Here is a 25,765-nt window from a genome sequence, read left to right as displayed (position 1 = left end):
TCACATTTATAACTGCAGTGCTTAAAACATAATCAAAATGATAAAATCATAAAATATGAGGATTATGAAACAATCTACTCCAAACTTTAAGAGCTCAATAAAGAGTTGAGGTTGATTTCTAAATATGTAAATTAAAACATATATAAAATAGGCATAATTGATAATTATAGAGCGTCCATAATGAGAAACCTCTACATTGTTATTTGTATGTGACTAAGTTTAATTACAGTTTTGTATTCTAAGTTTATCCTATAACCTACAGCCCAAAATAGAAAATTTAGGATACCTCCTTTGCTTTCTACCAGGTATGGACAACGGCCTGGGTGACTCTGACTACAGAACAACCAGATACCAAAGAACTTGCATGGAACTTCAAGATCAGTAACACTTGCTTCCCTTCCAGTGCAGAACAGGACTCCATGTAAAACCAAGTCACTTTTAATCAAGCTTGGAGAATTCAGAAAAATGTTAATCTCTCTTAAATCCACTCCCCACCCTCAAGAAAGTACAGAAAGGCAGCTTCAACAACTTGCCATGAGTTAAATGCTCATTATATCATTGATGAAAATATTTCTGATTTTAATCCCTGTAGAACCACAGTAAAGTGATAAGAGGTAAATATTTATTGAGCACTCACTATGTACTGAATTAGTCTCTTCTGTATACATGATTTCAATTAATTTTCACTGTAACCTGGAAAGTAGGAATTACTTTTCTCACCATACCAATGAGAAAATGGGGCTTAGAGAATTTAAGATCTTACCAAAAGAAAGTGCTAGAGTCAGGATTAAATCTTATATCTAAGTTCAAAATTCCTACATTTTATTCCTATATTACTCAATTTTACATGTGTTTGTAAGGGTAAAATTCAAGATTATATATGTAGAAATTTATTAGTAGTCCTGAGAATTGAGGATCCTGGAATTAGAAAGATAACTAATTATTTATTAATAAATATACCTTCTAGGCAATAAAAATCCTGTGTTAAGTACTGAACAAAGAACCAGGGGGATAAGATGGAGAAAGAGAAGATTTGTCCCTTTCACAAGGTTTGGGTTGAAGGGATGAGGAGGTGTAACTATAGAAGCAGAAAATATAAGGGACAGGGCAGCACTTTCCAGAAGGCAGGAGATGTAACTGTGGTTACCTGAACTCTTACACATCTGTATAAAAGCCATAGAAATTAAATAGTGCCCAGACTCATGATATTTTTCCAAGAATGCTTTAATTCAACATTTCTATAACAGACATCAATAAACTCAGAAATAAATACAAAATAATTTTTCCAAGGCTATACAAAAGAAATTGTCTCCTCAGTTTTCTCACAATTGCAAATGCATATCCATCACTTCAACCACATCGTTTTATAACAATCTCTTCTTTTGAATACGTCTCACCTTTGAAATGTGAGCAACTTGAGGCCTTGGACCAAATCTTTTATATGGGTATTTTTAACACATACCTAGCGCCTGACACATGGTTGTAATCATTCTGATTAATAATTGTTGAATAGTGCCTGATAGTCTTGATTTAGTGGTTCTCGTCTAAGGTAGAGTATGATGACATTAATTTTTGTTATTAATATCAGTTAAGATATAATTTTGAAAGATATACTTTTTAAAATGGGATAAACTCAAAGTCACTTTACAATTTCCCTCCCATTTATTTGCATTCTGATATGTTCTAGACAGTTGTAAACGTACGAGGAATTGAGAATAAATCTAGGTACATAGATTTCCAGTGACCAGATGCTTTTTTCAGTGCTATTTTTCTATTATAAACTGAGATTTTTCTTTTGCTTCAAAAGGGTAAAACTTAGTTCCATGTAGTACAGAAATATTTAGAAATTTATGGTCTTGTACAATCTTCACGGCAAGGATCAGAGAACACTGAGGATTCTCTTACTCTGTGAATTCTGGGAAGAAAGTGGTGATGTGAATGTGGTACGTAACAACATACCAAGTTAGCTTTTTTTATTTATATGACAATTTTTATTGAAAAACTATTAGGCAATTAAAATGGTTCTAGATGCTGAGGAGAATTTAAATAAAAATGCTTATGACTCTCTTCTTACCCTTAAGAGTATAAAATTTAATGGAAAAGAAAAAAACAACACCCTATTTCAAAATTAAATAAACAACAAATCAAATTGGCAATCAATGTCTTATGTGAATTCTGAGGAAGAAACAACTCCTTTATGAGGACATACCAAGGAAGCTTCCCAGAAAAATAGACTTGGTTGAGGCTTCAGAATAATGGTAAAATATTTGTAGAGAAGAAAATGGTTAACAAACTAACATGAGCAAAGAATAGAGGCAAGGAAGAATACAACATATTGCACAATAGCGATGCATCCCATAATGTCTATGAATAAACACTGAAACATAGTTTAGCTCCCAAACGAGACCTTAAAAACCATAAAGACTGCACTTTGTGCTATAGCCATGAGTAAAATTTTTGAAGAGGTGAGCAATAGGATACAATTTATATTTCAGAAGATCAGTCTGACATCAGGGGAAAGATGGACTGAAGAGTTGTGAGAATGGTGATGGGAAAGATAACCATAAGGTGATTTTTGTAGGCATTAATGAAAGGTGATAAAAATGGACAAGAGGCTTGAAGAAAGATTGTGGTTCTGTCTGCAGGAAGAAAGAATCTGAGATAGGCATTGGAGGATGTGTAGAAGTATTCCATCTTGGAGAACGTTTTCCAGATTTGGGAACAGAATACGTATACAGAAGCAAGAGTCAGCTTAATGAGCATTTAAGACGGTGGAGTTGATGATCCAAGTCAGGAAGTAAGGCAAAAAGAGTTAGATAGAATGTAGGTCTAGATTATGGAGAGATTAAACTGAGAGTAGACATTTAGGTATAAGCAGAGGGATAATGAGAAACTATTGAAGATTATATATAAAGTCATAAATAAAGTAATCTATAAGTGAGTGCATTCAGATGATTTATTTTGCAGCTGCAGGAAAGTGGGAGAATATGAAGGTAATAAAATTGAATGGACTAGCTTTGCAGAGTAAACAGCGTGAGAGGCTGAGAATTTTAATAGCAGCCTCATCCTGGGAATGGAGATGAAGGGATAGTTAAATCTGGGAAATGTCAAAAAAGTTTTCCTATGGTGTTAAAAATACTGGGGAGACTCAAAGTTGGATGCACACTTTGAATAATTTTAGATACTTCTTCATGTCTTACAAAAACTGGAAAGAGGAGGAATGAGTTAGAACTCAGAATCTGAGAACACACGCTATGATGATCAATATAATGATCATTCTAATGATTCTTCTAATTTTCAGGGGGTTTTCTTGGCACTGTCTTCTCTCTCAGATTGTCTCCTGATGATCTGCCTTCCATGGAGTGGGTCAATGAGACCTTGGTGAGAGAGTTTGTCTTCCTCGGCTTCTCATCTCTGGCTGGGCTGCAGCGGCTGCTGTTCGTTGTCTTCCTGCTCGTCTATATGTTCACCCTGGGCACCAATGCCATCATCATTTCCACCATTGTGCTGGAAAGAGCCCTCCACACCCCTATGTACTTCTTCCTTGCTGGACTCTCCTGCTCTGAGACTTGCTACACCTTCGTCATTGTACCCAAGATGCTGGTTGACCTGCTAGCACAGAAGAAGACCATCTCCTTCTTGGGCTGTTCTATCCAGATGTTTTCCTTCCTCTTCTTAGGTTGCTCGCACTCCTTCCTGCTGGCAGCCATGGGTTATGATCGCTATGTGGCCATCTGTAACCCTCTGCGGTACACAGTGCTCATGGGACATGGGATGTGTGTGGGACTTGTGGCTGTTGCCTGTCTCTGTGGTTTTACTATTGCAGAGATCATCACATCCTTGGTATTTCACCTGCCCTTTCACTCCTCCAACCAACTACACCACTTCTTCTGTGACATTTCTCCTGTTCTCAAGGTGGCATCCCACCATACCCACTTTAGTCAGTTTGTCATTATCATGCTCTGTGCATTGGTCCTGGTTATCCCCCTGTTATTGATTTTGGTATCCTATATTCACATCATCTCTGCTATACTCCAGTTTCCTTCCACATTAGGCAGGTACAAAGCTTTTTCCACCTGTGCTTCTCACCTCATTATTGTCATTGTCCATTATGGCTGTGCCTCCTTTATCTACTTAAGGCCTAAGTCCAACTACTCCTCAAGCCAGGATGCTCTCATATCAGTATCTTACACTATCCTAACTCCATTGTTCAATCCTATGATTTACAGCTTGAGAAATAAAGAGTTCAAATCAGCTCTTCAAAGAGTTGTGGGAAGAACAATTTCTCTGCCACGACATTAATCTAGATTCTGCTCTTTTCAAGTAATAAAACACAAAGTATGTGGGAAAAAATTCCCTGAGCAAAAATGATCAAGCAATTGAGAACAGTGTTCAAGAACAGAGATCATTTCTCATTTGTTTCCAAATATAAAAATAAAAAATAATAGCTTCTTGCCATGATCACATAAATTATTGCCTATTGAAGTTTTTTCAATTGATGGAAAAATGATGGATGGCTAACATTACGATGTAGGAATACAATTATATGTTCAGAATTTTAGGCTCTGGCAAATACCATTACCCAATCTCAGCCAGAATGGAAACCAATCCTACAAATTATTGTACAACCCTAACTCTCCTGTCTCTATATCTCTCCCTTTTCTGGATGTTTCCTGAGTCTCAGTCTTTCAGTATAGTCAGATCACAGTTTTTAAATGAGATAACATTTGTAAAGTTATAATTTTTGGTGCATAAGTTATATCTAATTAATGCTCAAATAAGAAAATTATGCAAAAAGTTTTCCACCTCTGTGTTTCTATTACTGGGAGCTGGGGGTTTTTCTAATTTTTTTATACACTGGTACAAATCTAAATTTGGTCAGCATTCCTTAAAGATATTCACAAGGGCATAGGTTAAAGAGAAGACCTAAAATTACGCAGAGTGGTCAAGAAAGGCAGGCTAAGCTTAAACCCATTTTATTAAATAGTAACCAAATAGAAAAATCTGTGTAAAGAGCAAACAGTTTCTGTTTCATGAATCTCGGGAGTTGTCATGTGCATTTCAGGCCAGAATTTGAATTAGACATTTTACTTATCTCTCCTTCCTACAGAAAGGAGAGCAAACAAGGAGCTCCATGGAGAGAGCTGCTTACTTGCTTTATATATTTTTTTCAAGATCAACTTGTAAATAAAGGTCTTCTGACCGAATCATTTCATTTCTTAGTCTTTTCTTCCACCAGTCTCCTCATCAGTGACTTATACACTTTCAGGGGTTGAAGGAAGAGGGAAGGAACTGGATGTTTTATTCATGGGCCCTCTTTTATTGTGGAATGCTGAGCTTGTCTGCTAAGAATGTAAGCCTACTGCATTTCTTCCATTTCTCTGAAGCTTGAGACTTCCTGAGGGTGGGGCCTGAAGGTCACAGAGACCAAAACAAATTTAATTTCTTTGGCCACCAATTTCTCTTTTTCCTTGGGCCCATTGCTCAGCCCAGACTTCTAGCCTATCAAGTCATCTCATGAAAAGGAAATAAACTGATAACCCTTAATGTGAATCAGTTTAATGTGTTAATTGTTCAAATTTGCACTTATGGGCTTCTGTTTTAAAATGTCACCATATTTGAACTTTAGAGCATCCCTTGGAGGTGTATATTATAATCTACTTTTTATAGATGAGAAAACTGACACTCAGAAAATTAAAATGTCTTTCCTATTACTGAGTAGAATTAATACTGATTCCACATCACTCACTTCCTTTTTTAATACTCCTGCAATGCTCTCACGTGACCCTTTGTGACGACTATGACTTTCTTAATTAATGGAGTTCAGAATGCATAAGTATTCATCTTCAACAGTAGGCTAAACCATGTGACATCTGTAGAAAAGGTATACTGATAAGTATGAGGTAAATGTCCTTTATATCATATGGTATAGTTAATCCCTATCCTGATGTAATATGGTGTTGAGGGAGGGGGAACAAGAAAAACTCCCAACTTTTGCTTTGTTCTTTTCCAAGACTTGTGGATACCATCATTTTGAGTCAGATAGCAGAACACTCACAAGTGGGTAGGATCACTGTTTGTTAGAAGGTTATGTATACTAGAATGATTCTCCTTCTGGCATTTTATTCTTGCTCTTTTTATTTTTTCACGTGACCAAAGAATTAATTTGGCTTTGGGCCTGTGCTCATGGGTTAAAACTAAACATCTTGCTCTCCTTCCTCTTTTCACACACATGCATGCACAAACACACACACACACACAAACACACACACACCCTTGGTTAATTTTAGCTCCCCTCTTTAGTCATATGTAACTTGCAGGAAAGAGATAAGATCTTTGGATTTGGGGCTGGCTTTAGCAAGAAAACAAAGCCCCTTCAGCCTTCAAACTAGGCCATGTATTCCAGCTGAATTTACGGAGAGATCTGCACTTAAGTTTCAGGCATAAATTCAACCAATAATAATAAATCGGTATGTTTTTATTTCCCATTCATCATTGTCTCCTATATAAACATACGTACATATATATATACATACATATATATACCTATCTATCTATCTATATATATATATATACATCTTTTGAGTACACTGTGGGAAAGCTTAAACCAAGGCAGAATTAGGGAATTTCTCTGATCTTGGCCATGATATAATATAGTTGCGCTGAAATTGGATTTGTAGCCTATCAGGCTGGCCTTGATATTAGGACTGATTTTCTAAGACACTCTTTATCATTGAACAGATGAACCAATTATGATTCAAGAAAATGTAATTTTCAAGATCTCAACCTAAGTTATATATAAAGTAGAGAATGGTGAATTACAGCTGAGAGACAACAGTTAAATAACTACACAGAGACATTTACATTGAGAAAGATGAATAAGTTTGTGCTTAGCAAACACAAAGATTCTCCTGCCTCAAGTATATATATTCCATATAAGTCAGTGAAAGATTATAAAAAACACATAGATTTTTGTTTTCCTAATCAGTGATATAAAACAAACATTCACAAAGATTAAGAGTTGATAGGTTGATTGGGTAGATACATTCAGAGAAAAAAATTCAATGCATTATTTTTTCTAAATTCCTTACTGTCTTTTTACCTTTCCTGGTGATTTTAATAAGCTACTAATAGTTTCACACATTTTTCAGAAAACCAGCCATTATAAAATAAAAGATTAATTCTACTTGTGCTAGCTTAGTTCTGCTAGCACAAGTTTCTCCTAGACATCTTTCATTTGAGAAAACAATTCCTCAGAAAAACACACATGCACACTTCTATATGTGTAGAGCCATCCTCTTCCTACGATCTTTGTAATTAAAATGTGACTGTGGCACAAGTGTACTTGTCTCAATAAGGCATTGAGCCCAGTGACCAGAAATACAGTCCATATATAACTCATAGGAAGAAGGTGATCAGTTCATTGCAAAAATAAGACTCTAAAAATCTCCAACTTCTAGCAAAATATCCCTTGTCCTTTCTGCAATGACTCAACTTTCATGAATTAATTGAAACTCATTCAATGCTCATGAAGTAACTTATTATACTTCCCCCCGCCAAAAAAATAAACCTTCCATACTTCCTGAGATGATTTTCCAACCATTTCACTTCATCTCGCACTTTTTCCTATGGAAAATCTTTTGGAACTTAATTTCAGTTTTTGCATATTCACTCCTTATGTCCCAGCCAAGAAAGTTGCTCATCTCCCTTGATGAATCTTTATTAGCAAGATGGAAAGAACTTGTATCAAAAAATAAATTAAAAAAAAAAACCATAATGAAGTAATCATTCCAGGGGACTTGATAACACAGCTGCAGAGCAGATGTTGTATCTATCTGGGCTTGGCAAGAGACCAAAAGAGACATCATTGGTAACAATCAGTGGTTCAACAGCTCAGAAGGAATTTGTAGAAGTGAACTCTACAGAGAGTGATCCAGGGTAGTAGAAAGATGTACTAGAAACCCTATATGTGCCTATAGGACTCTGAAAAGTTTAAGAGTAAATCCCTAAACAGCCTACAAATGAAGATATCAAGAGGAAAGTGTTAGGTCTGGGATATATGAGTTCCTTTGGAACCTCAACATAACTGTGTGAAAAGATCAAAGGAAGGTGTTTGCAAAAATGGGAAATTTTACTTATTTTCCTTGGAAAACATTTAGAAATATATTTAACAATTTCTAGTCAAGACCTATTAAAATGAAGCTGTAAAGAAACTTTTCCGAGGGATACAGAATAAAACGAATAATCATAGGGATACTTTCTACAAGGACAGGATGTCTCAATTTTGTAGCGATACTAATTGTCCTTATTTCATCTTTAAATTCAAATCAATTCCACTCAAATATCCACTGCTTGATAATATGATAAATATTCTCAAATTTCAAATAAAATACTAATCATGAATCCCCCAAACCCCCTTTATATACATATATAGAGGAATATATTTCTGTATGTGTGTCTTTGTGTGTATTCAATTTCTTTAAAATTTTTGAGATAAGCTAAGTCAGGACTTTCAGCCCACTACTACATTTGTAAACACTGAATATAGCAGAGATTACATAAAATTTTATTATCACACTGCAGGTACATGACAGAGAATCCACTCTCTTACCCATTTCCTAGAGCTCATTTGAATTTTCACTCCATGGGTATGTCCAGTGCCACTGTCCCTGCTGCTTCCTGCTATGACTAAGGCACTAGCATTGCCCCAACAATGGTGAAAACTATTTCCCATACCTTGTCACACACACCCCTGGACACCATGACCCTCTCCCCATGTAGTGACATAGAAGTCAATTCTGTGGATAACCTCATAAATCAACCAGCACTATTGCCTCTCCCTCACTTCCCACACTGCCTGGGGCCATCCAAAGGAAAAATTTGCAAGGAAGGAGGGCACATTTTATGTCATGACGTTACTCTGTGACCTAGAAAATTACTAAGAGTAAATTACTTTCTTACTTTGGGCCCCAGACTACTCATCTGTAAAATAAGGAGATTGGTGCCTTCTCCTATATTGTTCTATGTCTTCATTTAAATGAGATAAAGATGAGACTATTTTGTACAGTATTAAGTATAGTAGAAAGACAAACAGTCAAGTATCATAATTATTTGGTAGTAATTGATCTTCCTAGGTCACTAAACTGCTCCTAAAATCTCTGTTCCTATTAGTCTCTCCACTACTAAATTGACCATGCTCATGGATCTCAACCTAAGAAAATATCAGATCAAATTCCTCTCTTCCTCAAAACTTCAAAAGTTCACAATTTACAACCAACAAAAGTAAGCATTTAGGGATGGCCATAAGGTCCTCCATGAGCTGTCCTCAAATCTCTCTCTTCTCACATCTGCCTCTCCAGCCATCTCATTCTACTCAGAGTTCCTAAATATGCAAAACATATTTATACCACATGTCCTGTATTAGTTTGCTAAGGCTGCCATAACAAAGTACCATAGACCTGGCTAGTTAAACAACAGACATTTATTTTTTCACAGTCTGAAAGCTAGAAATCTAATTCAAAATGTCAGCAGGGCTGGTTTCTTCTGTGGCCTTTCTCCTTGACTTGTTTTTGGCTATCTTCTGCTTATGTCTTCATATCATCTTGTCTCTATAATTCTGTGTTCAAATTTCCTCCTTTAAAGAAAAATTTCCTCTTCTTATAGAGGTGTCAGTCATCTCTAATGACCATTCTAATGACTTAATTTTAACTTCATTGGCTCTTTAAAAACCCTATTCTCAAATACAGTCACATTCTGAGGTACCAGTGGTTAATACTTCAACATATGAATTTTAGAGGGACACAATTCAACCCGTAACACAATTCTTCATTTTAAAATACCACCCATCTTTTTCTCTTTTTTTTTGATGTATTGGTATTTATTGGAAAGAAACATGCTCCTCTCACACACCTGAAGGCAGGAAGCGAAGGCAGGTTGTCAGCAGGAGGGGGATGGGGAATCTGAGCCACCATTTCTATTAAACAAATTTTTATTATTTAGTTGCAGTGGAAAAATATCCTTTGCTCTCTGTTCCAACAGCAGGATTCTTAGTGGTTTACTTAGTATTTTTTTTTTTACTTAAAATATATTGTTATTTAAAAATAAATGTAAAACTATATAAATAACATATGATCCTCAGGATAATAAAAAGTACCAATATATAAAATAGATCCTAAAATGTCCTCTCTTCCTCAACTTTCTTATCCTTGAATTTCCACTATTTATGGTTAGACTGATTATAAATATATACACATGCACACACAAACACACATCACTTAGCGAGAGAGAGAGACATGATAGATAGATGATAGATATGTAGACAGAAAGATAGATAGATAGATATCTGATATCTATCTTTAAATTATTCTGCAACTTATTTTTCTGCAAGAGTATATTATGAACCTCTTTCAAGTCTGTATTCATGGTTGGATCTGATTTTTTTAGTTAAGAGATAATTCGCATACTACAATATTTACTATTTTAAAATGTTGATTCAATGGATTTTAGCATATTCACAGAATTGGGCAGCCATCACCACTATCTAATTCCAGAACATTTCATAAGCATGAAAAGAAACCCCATAAACATTAGCAGTCATCTCCTCTTCCCCCAGCAATCTCTACTCTACTTTCTGTCTCTATAGATTTGCCTATCCTAAACATTTTATACAAATGGAATCATATTATATGTGGTATTTTGCATATGGTTCTTTTTACTTAGCATAAGGGTCATATATGTTGTAACATGTATCAGGGCTTCATGCCTTTTAATGGCTGAATAATATTTCATTGCATAGGTATACCAAATTTATTTATCCATTCATCAACAGTTGGCATTTGGGTAGTTCCCACTTTTTGGTTATTATGTGTGATGCTTCTATGTAGAATCATGTACAAGTTTTTGGGTAAACATATGTATTTAATTCTCTTGAGCATGCACATAGGAGTGGAATTACTAGATCATATTGTAATTCTATTTGTAACTTTTTGAGGAACTATCAAATTGTTGTCCACAGCAGCTGCACTAATTTACATTCCCACCAGAAATGTATGAGTCCCAATTTCTCCATTTCCTTGCCAACACATGGTATTTTCTGCATTATTATTATTATTAGTAGTAGTAGTAATAGTATTGCCATCCTAGTAAATGTGAAGTTGTATGTCATGGTTTTGATTAGTATTTCTCCAGCGACTAATACTGTTGACTATTTTTTCCTGTGCTTATTAGAGATTTGCATGTATTCTTTAGAGACTATTTAAATCATTTACCCATTTTTAAAACTGTGTTTTCTTTCTTACACTGATAACAACATACCTTTGATTGCATAAAAACCTCCATTCTTTTACTCCCTCTCTTTTAAGTTTTTAATGTCAAAATTAACCCTTTTTATATTTTGCATTCATGAAGAAATTATAGTAGTTATACTCATTCTAATTTTAACTTTATACTACAGTTGAATAGTTAACACAATATCATATTACAAAATTCAAAATTTCTAAATCTGACTAGATATTTACTTTTTCCAGTGTGTTGTATATTTTCATATTACTAATCATCACCCTTTCATTTCAGCTTAAAGAACTCCTTTCAGCATTTCAACATTGTTTTGTGAGGCAGGTCTAGTGGTGATTGATGTACTCCCCCAGCTTTTGTTTATTTGGAAAAATCTTTATTTCTCCTTTGTTTCTGAAGAATAACTTTGCCAGATAGAGTACTCTTGGCTGGCTTTTTTTCTTAATTCAGCACTTTGAATATATCATTCTTCTCTCTCCTGGCCTGTAAATTTTCTGCTGAGGAATCTGCTGATAGCCTAATGAGGGTTACTTTGTAGGTTGCAATCTTTATTTTTTTGCGGCTTTTAGTATTCTCTCTTTGTTTTTGATTTTTGAAAGTTTATTATAATGTGTCTTGGAGAAGATCATTCTGAATTGAAATAATGGGGTAACATATTAGCTTCATGAACTTGGGTGTCCAAGTCTCTCCCAAGGTTTGAGAAGGTCTCAACTATTATTTCTCCAGATGAACTTTCTGTCCTCTTCCCCTGTCTTCTTTTCCTAGAAATCCGATGATTCTGAGATTTGTTCTTTTGATGATGTCCATTAGATCCCATAGGCTTTCTTTGCTATTTTCATACTTTTTCCTTTGTTCTCTGAGTTATTTCAAAGTTCCTATTCTCTAACTCACTGAGTCTATCTTCTCTTTGGTCTACTCTGCTGTTGATGTTCTTTACTGCATTTTAATTTCATTCATTAAATTCCTAAGCACCAGAATTTCTGTATGACTCTCTTTTTTTAATGACATATCTCTTTGTTAAATTTCTCATTTCGTTTCTGTATTGTTCTCTTGATTTTGTTGAGTTGTCTTTTTGTGTTTTAGCTCATTAAGTTTCTTCAAAAAAGTTACTTTGAATTATTTATTGGGCAAATCACATATCTTTGTGTCTTTGGGTTCACTTACTAGAGGATTATTGTGATCTTTTGATCATGTCATGTTTCCTTGGTTCATTGTGTATCTTGGAGATTTACATTGCTACTTTCGCATTTTAAGTAGCTGTCACCTTCCCCATTCCTTACTAGCCATCTTCAGGTGGAAGATACTTTTTGTTGGTCCTACTTATACCCTGGGCTTTCCTGACTTTGCATGGATACACCTGATCCATGCTCCCTTTTGTAGCAGAATTCTTCTTTTAACAGTTTTATTGAGATATAATTCATGTACCATATATGCCAACCATGTAAAGAGTCCAATTAAATGGCTTTTAGTATATTCACATAGTTATACACCCATCACTACAATCAATTGTAGAACATTTTATTAGCCTAAGAAGTTAATCCACACCTGTAGCCCACATGCCCAATCTTCCCACCCCACTTTCATTCCTAAGCAATTACTAACCTACTTTCTGTCTGTATAGATTTGCCTTTTCTGGACATGTCATATAAATGGAATCATATATGATGTGGTCCTACATGACTGGCTTTTTTCACTTAGTATGCTTTCAAGATTCATCTAATATTACAGCTTGTATCAGTACTTCATTTCTTTTTATGTAGCAGAATTCTTAAGTTTGTATCTCTTCTCTTGATCTTACAATACGTCAGATCAGATATTGGAAACTTCTCTTTTATTTTCCTGAAGGTGGTGCTGTAGCTCAACTTTGTGCTTTCTCCGTTGTTCATAGATGCTCTTCTGTTTTCTGTTTGCCCTCCCTGTCTACCTTAGCTTACTCTCACAGACACTTCAGGAACATTCACAAGGAGCTGGCTGAAGAGTTGGGGGAGATTTGGGCTTTGCACTTGGGGTATTGGGGGTGCCTATGGGCCAGTTGTGGGGATTCTCAAGTGAGGTTTTCCCAGCAGCTTGTGGGTGGACTTGCTGCTACAGTCTTGAACACAGTCAACAGAAACCACATCCCTTAAATGCTCTCCCGTATTTTTATCTGCCTTTCCTGATCTCCTCTCCCTACCCAGTCATGAAAGTCTTGCCTGTAGCTGGGTGCTCTGGGACAGAAAGAGTTTTCTCCAGCAGCATCCCACACAGCTGGGGAACCTGGGCACTCAGTCATTTCTCTCCCTTTTCCCTCAGGAGAGGTTGTTGTCAGCTAGTTCAGTCCCAAGCTGTGCAACCTTGGGGGACGTGTGGCACTGACAAATTTCTTCTTACACTGTCCAATGCACCTGTTTTGTGTTTGTTTTTTTTTGTATTTTCTGGGGTTTTTTTTGTTTTTTTGTTTTTTGGCTCCAACAGAGTGCTGACATCTCTCCTCTGTAAACCAGGACTTCTACAAAGGCTCTTTTACCCTTGGGTGTATGTCCAAGTCAACACTTTGCAGGTGCTCCCCTACTGTAATGAAGAGGGGCTGAAGCCAGTTCACAGATACCTGCCATTTCCATAATGCATAAAAAGGTTTATCTACCTGTTATCCAATGCACAGGTGGGAAAAACTCCTCCTGGATCCTTTGGTGTATGATACTGGATCCCCCAACTCCCTGAGAGGTACTTTTGTTCATGGATGGATACTGGATTTTAACTCATAAAAGGTGACAAAAAGGAGGGACAATTTATGTCTCTATAATGTTCTTCCTCACTTCTTTCATGTATTTGCTTGAATGACCCCTTCTTAAAGAGGTCTTCTTGGACACTCTATTTAAAATCATCACCCCCAACACCTCTGCTCTTTACCTTGCTCCACTTTTTTCCCATAGCACACATAATCTTCTAACATATAATTTACTAATATATCTTGCTTATTGTTTAGGTTTTATGTCTCTGCAGTAGAATAGAAGATCCATGAAGGCAGGATTTTTTATTTTTGTTTACTAATGTATCCTGTAACTAAAATAGTGCCTAACACTTAGTAACTGTTCAGTAAATAGTAATTTATTGTTTTAAACATGGATAGTTTTGGAATTATAGAAAGAAAAAGATGTTTCTGTGTATGCAAACAAATGTGTACTTTCTTGAAAGCCTAACTTTATTTTTAAATTGATTTTTATTGGAGTATAGTTGATTTACAATGTTGTGTTAGTTTCTGCTGTACAGCAAAGTGAATCAGTTATACATATATGTATGATATTTGTCTTTCTGTGTCTGACATACTTCACTCAGTATGACAATCTCTAGATCCATCCATATTGCTGCAAATGGCATTATTTTGTTCTTTTTCATGGCTGAGTAATATTCCATTGTATATATGTATCATATCTTCTTTATCCATTCATCTAATGATGTCAGAGTTGCCAAGTTCAGACTTGTTATAGTTTTTCTCCTTTACTAAAATAGCCTTGAAGAAAGCCTTCCTTGCCTGTTTAACATAGTCTGGCACCATTTTTGCTTTGACATAGGGAATAGGCAATAAACACACTTGTCTCCAAAGAATAACAATATCACTCTCTTCTAAGTCTGTTCACTATAGAAACACTAAGAAAAAGATAAGAGTTAAATTAAAAAGTCATTCAGTGGGCCCACACATGAAGAGGATAATAGAAAATTAGACCTACAAAGTAGGATACACAAAAAATTTTAAAAGCACTTTAGCATCAGGCTGCTGTAGAAAATATTCCAAGCACTAGTGCTGGACACAAAACTCAGCCACTTTTTATGAAAGTTGATCAAGGCATTAAGTGTAGAGTCTGTTTCTGGGGCTTTCTATTTAACTGCTACAACTTCCTGCAGTATAAAATTTAATTTTGTAATGTCTACGTACTCTATATACAGAAACTTTAAATTTTAGATTGCACCTCTTAATTTTTTTAATGCATGTGACATAATAAAACAGCACTAGTCTAGTTAATTGTATGTGCTGTCCTAAACAGAATAGAATCTCTTTTTACCCCATGGTGAGTTTTTCTGAAATTCAGCATTGAAGGGACATTTACATCCAGGAAGAAAATCTAGTGAGTAGATGCAAAATGCCAATTAATGTATCCTGTCATTATTTTCAAATTATAAAACATAAAATCTGTGACAGATGATATAAATAATTTATCAAACAGGTAAAAAGGAACATTATAACAAAATGTCAAAAGTAGAAAAGAAAAGATTAAATGGTAAAAATAGAGTGAAGCGATTTAGATAAGATTGGCCATGAGGAAGGACTATCATGAATTGGGTCTATGAATGGGTTTAGATATTCTGTAAACTCCTTAAATTATAAGCAAGTCTTCTCCCACTCATGTTCATGAGGATAATTTCATGTTTGGATATTACTTTCAAAATGCTGTCTGTTGTAATATGTGGACTAGAGTGATTAAGGTGATTAACTATGGTCATAACACTGGTCAGGCCAACTATTTGACTATTTTTACAAACAATAACATTCCAAACTCAATATTTACCAATAAACCTCATAATAACATCTTATTCTAGAGGAAAAGCAGACATTAGTGTCACATAAGTGACACTAATATGAGCTTTTCTATATTGCAATTGAGGTACAAAAGCTGAGAGATGAAAATGCACCAACTACTCTCAAAAAATAAAAATGTTCAGTTAAAAAGATGTGGAAATACATTCTTATAGTAGAAGAGCTATGTTTATTACAGAATCTGAAATCTAATATTTCAATTAAATAATTTTAGGGATCATTTCTTCCCCAACACTTTTCTAATAGCAACTTGGACATCCTTGTTTCTGAGACTGTATACCATGGGGTTTAATAATGGAGTGACAATAGTGTATGTCACCATTACCAGCCTGTCCTTTTTCGACACATAGTTTGCTGTTGGTCTCAGGTAGATGTAGGAAGCACAACCACAGTGAATAATAACAACAGTGAGGTGAGAGGCACAGGTGGAAAAGGCTTTCTGTCTGCCTTCAGCAGAGGGACTCTTCAGGATAGTCCTCAGAATGCAGATATAAGAAACACAGATGAATAAAAATGGGACCACAAGTACAAGAACCCCACAGATGAATATGACAAACTCATGAACATCTGTATTTGTGCAAGCCAGATGAATGACTGGTGAGATGTCACAGAAATAATGGTTGACTTTGTTGGCACTACAGAAAGGAAGGCTGAAAACTAAATACACTACTGTTAGTGAGGCCAAGAACCCACCAATCCCACAGGTGGCTCCCAATTTTCCACACACCTGCCAACTCATAAGGATAGGGTAATGCAGAGGTTGACAAATGGCAGCATAATGACCATAGCCCATCACTCCCAGTAGCAGGCAGTTGGTAATAGCAAAACCAAGGAAGAAGAACATTTGGATGGCACAACAGGTGAAGGAGATTGTCCTGGCCACAGAAAGGAGATTGATGAACATCTTGGGTAAGACGACAAAGGTGTAGAAGGTCTCTAATGTTGAGAGAGTGCTGAGGAAGAAGTACATTGGTGTGTGGAGGCTTTTATCCAGGAGGATGACACTAACAATAGTGACATTGTCACTGAGGATGACTAGGTATAGAAAAAGGAAAACCACAAAGAGGACAAACTGAATTTCACCAAGGCTTGAAAAACCCAGCAACAGGTCACTCAGTGACAATGGTGAGGTTTTCTGCCAAGACCTGAAAAGAGAAGTAAATGAATTCAGGTACACGGATATAGGAATCTAGGGTATGCAGGCTCGTATGCCTTTCTTGAGGTGTTGGAAAGATCTTGCCTTTACCAGTTTCTAGCAGCTCCTGGTTCATGGTCCCCCTCCGCCTTCTTCAAAGCCAGGAAAGTTGTATATCTTTCCCCAACTCTGATTCTGTCTTCCACTTTTAAGAACACTGTGATTACATGGTCACACCTAAATAATATAAAATAATCTCTCTACCTGAAGGGCACAGGGTTAGCAAACTTAATTTTATCTCCAGCCTTAATTCCCCTTTTTCATGTAACCTAACCAATTTACATATTTCTGGGATTGATACATGGACATCTTTGGAAGGACATTATTCTGCCTTCTACAAGTAGGAACACACAATGCAAAAATGAACCAAAGAAAATAATTCCTTATTTAATGGAATAAAAAAACTAGGATCAAACTTAACAAATGAGGTGCAAGACATATTCACAGAAAACCACCAAACGTTGTTGAGAGAAATTAAAGAAAATCTAAATAAACAAAGAGACATCCATGTTCATGTGTTGTAAGACTCAACATTATTACGAGGCAATTATGAGCAAACTGATCTATATATTCATCATAAACTTTTTTTGTAAAAATTGACAAAGTAATCACAAAATGACTATGAAAAGGAACTAGAGTAGCCAAAATAATTGTGAAAAAGGAGGGCAAAGATGGAGGATTTATACTTTCTGATTGCAAAACTTACCTTAATGATGCAGTAATCAAGAAAGTATGGCACTGGCATATAATTATACATATAGACAATGGTTAGAATTTAGAGTCCAGAAATATACACTTCAAAAGGTACAATTGTGAAAATGAAGAGAACACCACACAGAGAAAAATATATTTGCAAAATATATATCTGATAAGGGATTTGTATCCAGAATATACATATAACTCTTACAATTAAAATAAAAGAAGCATGCAGTTTAAAAATGGGCAAACTCTTTCAACAGACATTTCATCAAAGAATAAAGTCCTTTGGATAGGGTAATGCAGAGGTTGACAAATGGCTAATAGGTATATGAAAATATGTTCAGCATCACTTGTGCTTAGAAGAATGCAAATTAAAACCACAATTAAATGACTGTTCACATGCACTAGAATGACTATAACTAAAATGATAGACACTGAAACGTGCTGGTGAGGATGCAGAGAGACTGAAACCTTCACATTTTGCTGATGAAAATGTAAAATTATGCAGTCACTTTTGAAAACAGATCCACAGTTTGTTTTAATGGTAAATATAAACTTACCTAATGACACAGCAATTTTATTCTAGGAATATACCAGAGAGAAGTGAATACTATCCACATAAATATTTTTATGTGACTGTTCTTAGTAGCATTATTCATAATAGCCAAAAGAAGAAAGCTATCCAATTGTCTATCAATTTATGAATAAATAAATTTATGGACAAACAAAATCTGATATACCCATAAAATTAAATACTATTCAGCAATAAAAGAAATGAACTATAGTACAAACCACAACATAAATATCTTCAAAAACATTATGCTAAATGGTAGTAACCAAGTGCAAAGGACTACACATTGGAAATTCCATTTATATGAAATGTCTAGGAAAGGAAATATATATATATATATATATATATATATATATATATATATCAGCAGAAAAAATATTAGTTATAACCTTGGGATGGGGACAGAATGGAATTTGGCTGCAAACAGGTAAGATGTATCTTTTGGGGATGATGAAAATGTCCTAAAACTTGATTGTGGTAATGATCACACAACTCTATCAAATAAAAGATTTGATATAAATTTGTACAAATAAAACATGTGAATTTCATGGTATATTAAGCTATTTTTAAAAGGTTATCTTGAAGGAAATTCAGATATATTTATGATTTAATTTTTCATATATATGTATCTATTTTAATTACTAAATGGAGACCTTTGGAATTTCAGGATCCATTTAATTTTCATTATTTGAGTCCTTCTCTGGGATGCTTCAGTGTTTCTGGAATACATCACAGATCTTCAAAAAATTCTTTTAAATAATTTTAAATATAAATTATGTACATTTCTAGCCTGACAACTTAGGATTTACCATGGTAGTAATGCTCAATTCTATCTCCAAACTCCAATTAATATAGCAATAAGTATATGCAAAAAAGCAGAAAAGAAGATAATATACCTGAACAGAGGATTGAGAAAGAGGTTCTACTGAATGCAGTATAGAGGGATTGAGTTAATTGTGAATTATGACAATTTATTTCACATGTCCCCCCCACCATTGAACAACCACAACATAGACATTCAAGAAAAAGAAGAAAACAGTCTTCAGCTGATTCAAACCAGTGATACCAAAAGACTCACTATCTGTATTTATACACAAGATAACTATAATCTTAAGTAACCAGAGTTAATCCTACACCTTTCATTTTCTTTTCCTTACCCATCCTCATCTCTATTTATAGATTCATGTGGTGTCCACCATACTTAAATCAAAACATGTTTAGTTGCAGGGTAATTGAATTGTGATACATAAACTGCCTTTAGAAAAAAATATTGTATATGGGTCAGGGAGGCATGAAAAGCATTGTAAATTGGAGTCAGGATTTCCAACAGTCTCTTCTGTGGTAAAAAAGCAAAGAAACATAGAATAGTTTTGACTTTCTAGTCTAGCAAGGATAAACATAAAAACCTGATAACTGGGAAGACAAGAATGTATTTATTCATGTAGAATCCCATTAAGTAAAATTATCTCAGATCAAAATTATTCTTTATACTCAACACTTAACCTCCCCTCAAAGTCTAACAAGTAGAAATGAAAATATTTTAGAGTCTTTTTTATTCAATGTGTTAACAAATATTGGTCTCAGATAAATCTATGCTTGATCACAGATTAGGAAAAAGAATAAATCCCAAAGCAACATGGTATAAAACATGACGGCATAGATGATTCTTCCTGTGGTGGTGCAGGTATGAGGAGGTGGCTCACGAGGGTGAAGCGTTTAGGTGCATGGCCTCCCAACTCTCGTTGGGTGACATAACACAGACCTTGGAGCCAGATTTGCTGAGTTTGTAAGCCAGCCCCAACTTTTAAGCGCTCTATGGCTTTGGGCAACTCAGGTAGCATGAATCTCATCAGCACAGAGAAAAAGCTTCACTGAAAACTCACTGCAGAGTGGTGAGGGAAGCCAGATTCCATAACGGCAACAGCATGGTTCATGGCAAGAATCAAGGCTTGCAGGCCACACCAGGCAGTCTCTTCTTCCTGCAGCTTGTAGAGCCTCAGACTTAAGCGCTGTTTCAAGCACACAACCTTGAGAGAGTAAGGTGTTTGTGAGACGATCTCTACCAAATCCATGACTGAAAACAGTGAAGATCACTATATAAACATTTAAGATTCTGGCAGCACATGCAGAGACCTAATCTTTTAGCCATCGGCTGCTGGAGACAGCCTCACAGACAAAGTACTACCAAGTCAGCCTGTTCTACCCGAACAGTTATTGCAGACCCTCATAATCTGACTTCATAATGGAGACTGCCACATTCATTGCCATGTGGCTGACAGGGCCTTAGTGCTCCAGTCGGGTGGCAGGCCTGAGGCTGTAAGGGGGGAGAGCTGAGTATAGTACATTGGACCACCAAAGACCTCCTGGCCCCACATAATATCAATCAGTGAGAGCTCTCCCAGAGATATCTGTCTCAACGCTAAGACCCAGCTCTACCCAATGACCAGCAAGCTCTAGTGCTGCACACCCCATGCCAAACAACTAGCAAAACAGGAACACAGGCCCACCCATTAGCAGAGAGGCTGCCTAAAATCATACTAAGTCCACAGACACCCCAAAACACACCACCGGACTCGGCCCTAGCCACCAGAAAGAAAAGATCCAGCCTCATCGACCAGAACACAGGCACCAGTCCCCTCCACCAGGAAGCCTACACAACCCACTGAAACAATCTTACCCACTGGGGGCAGACACCAAAAACAACAGGAACTACGAACTTGTACCCTGCAAAAAGGAGACCCCCAAACACAGTAAGTTGAGCAAAATGAGAAGACAGAGAAATACACAGCAAATGAATGAGCAAGGTGAAAACACACCAGACCAAACAAATGAAGAGGAAATAGGCAGTCTACCTGAAAAATAATTCAGAGTAATGATAGTAAATATTATCCAAAATTTTGGAAATAGAATGGAGAAAATATAAGAAATGTTTAACAAAGACCTAGAAGAACTAAAGAGCAAACAAGCAATGATGAACAACACAATAAATGAAATTTAAAATTCCCTAGAAGGAATCAATAGCAGAATAACTGAGGCAGAAGAATGGATAAGTGACTTGGAAGATAAAATAGTGGAAATAACTACCACAGAGCAGAATAAAGAAGAAAGAATGGGTTTCAGAGAGCTTCCAGGTTGGTGAAGCAGAATGCCTCTACATGCCACCATGCTGGGCTCCAAACTCCAAGAGGACTGAAGTTTCATTGTTCTCAACCTCACCCTATGAATCTCTTCATCTGGCTGTTGATTCCTGTGCTTTAATATCATCAGTAATAAAGCACTCATCTGCTTTTGGGATCTCAGTTCCACCACCAGGGATTGAAACCAGGCCACAGCAGTGAAAGTGCCAGATCCTAACCACTAGACCACCAGTCGTGTGGAGGACAGGCTCTTGGTGCTCCAGCCTGGTGTCAGGGCTGTGCCACTGAAGTTGGAGAGCCAAGTTCAGGACACTGGTCCACAAGAGACCTCCCAGCTCCACATAATATCAAACGGCAAAAATCTCCCAGAGATCTCCATCTCAATGCCAAGACCCAGCTCCACTCACGACCAGCAAGCTACAGTGCTGGACACCCTATGCCAAACAACTAGCAAGACAGTAACAAAACCCCATCCATTAGCACAGAGGCTGCCTAAAATCATAATAAGGCCACAGACACACCAAAACACACCACCAGACGTGGACGTGCCCACCAGAAAGACAAGATCCAGCCTCATCCACAAGAACACAGGCACTAGTCCCCTCCACCAGGAAACCTACACAACCCACTGAACCAACCTTAGCCACTGGGGACAGATACCAAAAACAATGGGAACTACGAACCTGCAGCCTGCGAAAACGAGACTCCAAATACAGTAAGTTAAGCAAAATGAGAAGACAGAGAAACACACAGCAGATGAAGGAACAAGGCAAAAACCCACGAGACCTAACAAATGAAGAGGAAATATGCAGTCTACCTGAAAAAGAATTCAGAATAATGATAATAAAGATGATCCAAAATCTTGCAAATAGAATGGAAAAAATAAAAGAAACGTTTAACAAGGACCTAGGGGAACTAAAGAGCAAACAAACAGTGATGAACAACACAATAAATGCAATTAAAAATTCTCTAGAAGGGATCAATAGCAGAATAACTGAGGCAGAAGAATGGATAAGTGACCTGGAAGATAAAATAGTGGAAATAACTACTGCAGAGCAGAGTAAAGAAAAAAGAATGAAAAGAACTGAAGACAGTCTCAGAGACCTCTGGGACAACATTAAACGCACCAACATTTGAATTATAGGGTCCCAGAAGAAGAAGAGAAAAAGAAAGGGACTGAGAAAATATTTGAAGAGATTATAGTTGAAAACTTCCCTAATATGGGAAAGGAAATAGTTAATCAAGTCCAGGAAACACAGGGAGTCCCATACAGGATAAATCCAAGGAGAAACACACCAAGACACATATTAATCAAACTATCAAAAATTAAATACAAAGAACAAATATTAAAAGCAGCAAGGGAAAAACAACAAACAGCACACAACAGAATCCCCATAAGGTTAACAGCTGATCTTTCAGCAGAAACTCTGCAAGCCAGAAGGGAGTGGGAGGACATATTTAAAGTGATGAAGGAGAAGAACCTACAACCAAGATTACTCTACCAAACAAGGATCTCATTCAGGCTTGACAGAGAAATTAAAACCTTTACAGACAAGCAAAAGCTAAGAGAATTAAGCACCACCAGACCAGCTTTACAACAAATGCTAAAGGAACTTCTCTAGGCAGGAAACACAAGAGATGGAAAAGACCTACAATAATAAACCCAAAACAATTAAGAAAATGGTAATAGGAACATACGTATCAATAATTACCTAACTGAAGCAGTTGCTTGCAATCTTCCACACGGTATTGTTAGGAGTAGACTGAGCAGTCAGCAGGAAGTTCTGGTTGAAGTAGTGTTGTCCGTTTCCATCAAACTTCACAGTTCCACTGTTCACCACAAGAACTGTAGTCTGGGCCTGAGTAGCTTGCTCATGAACTGGCTTGCAATCTAGCATATTGACCTGAAACTCACTAGAAGGCAACATGTCAAAAAAATTAGTTAGGGCTTCCAGCCCTGTTACAACATTTCCATTCCATATTAAGGTGGCCTTGTCCAGATACAGCCTGGTTAGTGCCCGTCTTCTTTTATCCATTGTCTCATAGTAAATATTGACAAATTCCACAGCAGCTCTGCATGCCTGATCTACATAAGTTTAAAATCCATGGACATGGCCATCAGGGAGCCTAAAGCAGCCTGTTCCGGCAGTGACGGCATTACTAAGTCCTCTCGTGTAATTTTCTTGTTATGAGATTTGAGTTATGAGTTTCTGTCAAGAATATCTCAGAAACTGGACTTCCCTGGTAGTGCAGTGGTTAAGAATCTGCCTGCCAATGCAGGGGACACGGGTTTGAGCCCTGGTCTGGGAAGATCCCACATGCTGCAGAGCAACAAAGCCTGTGCACCACAACTACTGAGCCTGTGCTCTAGAGCCTATGAGCCACAACTACTGAGCCAGTGTGCCACAACTACTGAAGCCTGTGCACCTAGAGCCCATGCTCTGTAACAAGAGAAGCCACCACAATGAGAAGCCCGCACACCACAATGAAGAGTAGTCCCTGCTCACTGCAACTAGAGAAAGCCCGCACACAACAACAAAGACCCAATGCAGCCAAAGATAAAATAAAATAAATTTTTAAAAAAAATTTTAAAAAAGGGAGAAGATTCAAATCAATAGAATTAGAAATGAAAAAGGAGGGCTTCCCTGGTGGCGCAGTGGTTGAGAACCTGCCTGCCAATGCAGAGGACACGGGTTTGAGCCCTGGTCTGGGAAGAGCCCACATGCCACGGAGCAACTGGGCCCGTGAGCCACAATTACTGAGCCTGCGCGTCTGGAGCCTGTGCTCCGCAACAAGAGAGGCCGTGATGGTGAGAGGCCCACGCACCGCGATGAAGAGTGGTCCCCACTTGCCGCAACTAGAGAAAGCCCTCGCACAGAAACGAAGACTCAACACAGTCATAAATAAATAAATAAATAAATAAAAGAACGTGAATTTCTTTAAAAAAAAAAGTAAACTGGGCTATTCATTTCAAAAAAAAAAAAGAAATGAAAAAGGAGAAGTAACAACTGAAACTGCAGAAATACAAAGGGTCATGAGAAATTACTACAAGCAACTATATGCCAATAAAATGGACAACCTGGAAGAAATGGAAAAATTCTTAGAAAAGCACAGCCTTCTGAGACTGAACTAGGAAGAAATAGAAAATATAAATAGACCAATCACAATCACCAATATTGAAACTGTGATTAAAAATCTTCTGACAAACAAAAGCTCAGGACCAGATGGATTCACAGGCGAATTCTATCAAACATGTAGAGAAGAGCTAACATCTATCCTCTCAAACTCTTCCAAAATATAGCAAAGGGAGGAACACTCCCAAACTCATTCTACGAGTCCACCATCACCCTGATACCAAAACCAGACAAAGATGTTACAAAAAAAAAAAAGAACTACAGGCCAGTATCACTGATGAATATAGATGCAAAAATCCTCAACAAAATTCTAGCAAACAGAATCCAGCAGCACATTAAAAGGATCATACACCATGATCAAGTGGGGTTTATCCCAGGCATGCAAGGATTCTTCAGTATATGCAAATCAATCAATGTGATACACCATTTTAACAAACTGAAGGATAAAAACCATATGATAGTCTCAAAATGCAGAAAAAGCTTTTGACAAAATTCAACACCCATTTATGATAAAAACCCTCCAGAAAGCAGGCATAGAGGGAGGCTACCTCAACATAATAAAGGCCATATATTATACACCCACAGCCAACGCTGTTCTCAATGTTGAAAAAATGAAACCATTTCCACTAAGATCAGGAATATGGCAAGGTGGCCCACTGTCACTCAACATAGTTTTACAAGTTTTATCCACAGCAATCAGAGATGAAAAAGAAATAAAAGTAATCCAAATTGCAAAAGAAGTAAAACTGTCACTGTTTGCAGATGACATGATACTATACATAAAGAATCTTAAAGATGCTACCAGAAAACATCTACAGCTAATCAATGAATTAGGTAACGTAGCTGGATACAAGAGTAATGCACAGAAATCTTTTTAATTCCTATACACTAATGATGAAAAATCTGAAAGAAAAATTAAGGAAACTCTCCCATTTACCACTGCAACCAAAAGAATAAAATACTTAGGAATAAACCTACCTAAGGAGACAAAAGATGTATATGCAGAAAACTATAAGACACTGATGAAAGAAATTAAAGGTGATACAAACAGACGGAGAGATATACCATGTTCTTGTATTGGAAGAATCAACATTTTGAAAATGACTATACTACCCAAAGCTATCTACAAATTCAGTGCAATCCCTGTCAAACTACCAATGGAAT

General features: G+C 36.6%; 2 protein-coding genes and 1 pseudogene across 2 annotated transcripts; 1 reads left to right on the top strand and 2 right to left on the bottom strand.

The window, feature by feature from the left end:
• Positions 1 to 3,357: 3,357 nt before the first annotated feature.
• Positions 3,358 to 4,302, top strand: LOC118883582 (olfactory receptor 10K2). Its single transcript, XM_036830579.1, has one exon. It carries the CDS (start codon positions 3,358 to 3,360, stop codon positions 4,300 to 4,302), a length of 945 nt encoding a protein of 314 aa, XP_036686474.1.
• Positions 4,303 to 16,082: 11,780 nt separating this feature from the next.
• Positions 16,083 to 20,402, bottom strand: LOC118903762 (olfactory receptor 10R2). The gene is made up of 3 exons (XM_036869229.1): positions 20,214 to 20,402; positions 17,767 to 17,798; positions 16,083 to 17,010 (listed from the first exon to the last, which is right to left on the bottom strand). Exons 1-3 carry the CDS (start codon positions 20,400 to 20,402, stop codon positions 16,083 to 16,085), a joined length of 1,149 nt encoding a protein of 382 aa, XP_036725124.1.
• A 2,777-nt stretch (positions 20,403 to 23,179) lies between these two features.
• LOC118903709 lies at positions 23,180 to 23,637 on the bottom strand (annotated as a pseudogene).
• Positions 23,638 to 25,765: the final 2,128 nt, after the last annotated feature.

The sequence above is a fragment of the Balaenoptera musculus genome, chromosome 1, assembly GCF_009873245.2.
Source record: "Balaenoptera musculus isolate JJ_BM4_2016_0621 chromosome 1, mBalMus1.pri.v3, whole genome shotgun sequence".
NCBI lineage: Eukaryota > Metazoa > Chordata > Mammalia > Artiodactyla > Balaenopteridae > Balaenoptera > Balaenoptera musculus.
This window is presented reverse-complemented; position numbering and strand designations above follow the sequence as displayed.

What these genes read in the sequence shown, in the direction of transcription:
- LOC118883582 (XM_036830579.1), top strand. Translation starts at nt 3,358, where the DNA reads ATGGAGTGGGTCAATGAGACCTTGGTGAGAGAGTTTGTCTTCCTCGGC.
- LOC118903762 (XM_036869229.1), bottom strand. Translation starts at nt 20,402, where the DNA reads ATGGATTTGGTAGAGATCGTCTCACAAACACCTTACTCTCTCAAGGTT. An exon ending in GCTTCCCTCACCACTCTGCA is followed by an intron (nt 17,799 to 20,213) that starts GTGAGTTTTCAG and finishes ATTATATGCCAG; the next exon opens with TGCCATACTTTCTTGATTAC. An exon ending in TTGATTACTGCATCATTAAG is followed by an intron (nt 17,011 to 17,766) that starts GTAAGTTTTGCA and finishes TTCTCTTTTCAG; the next exon opens with GTCTTGGCAGAAAACCTCAC.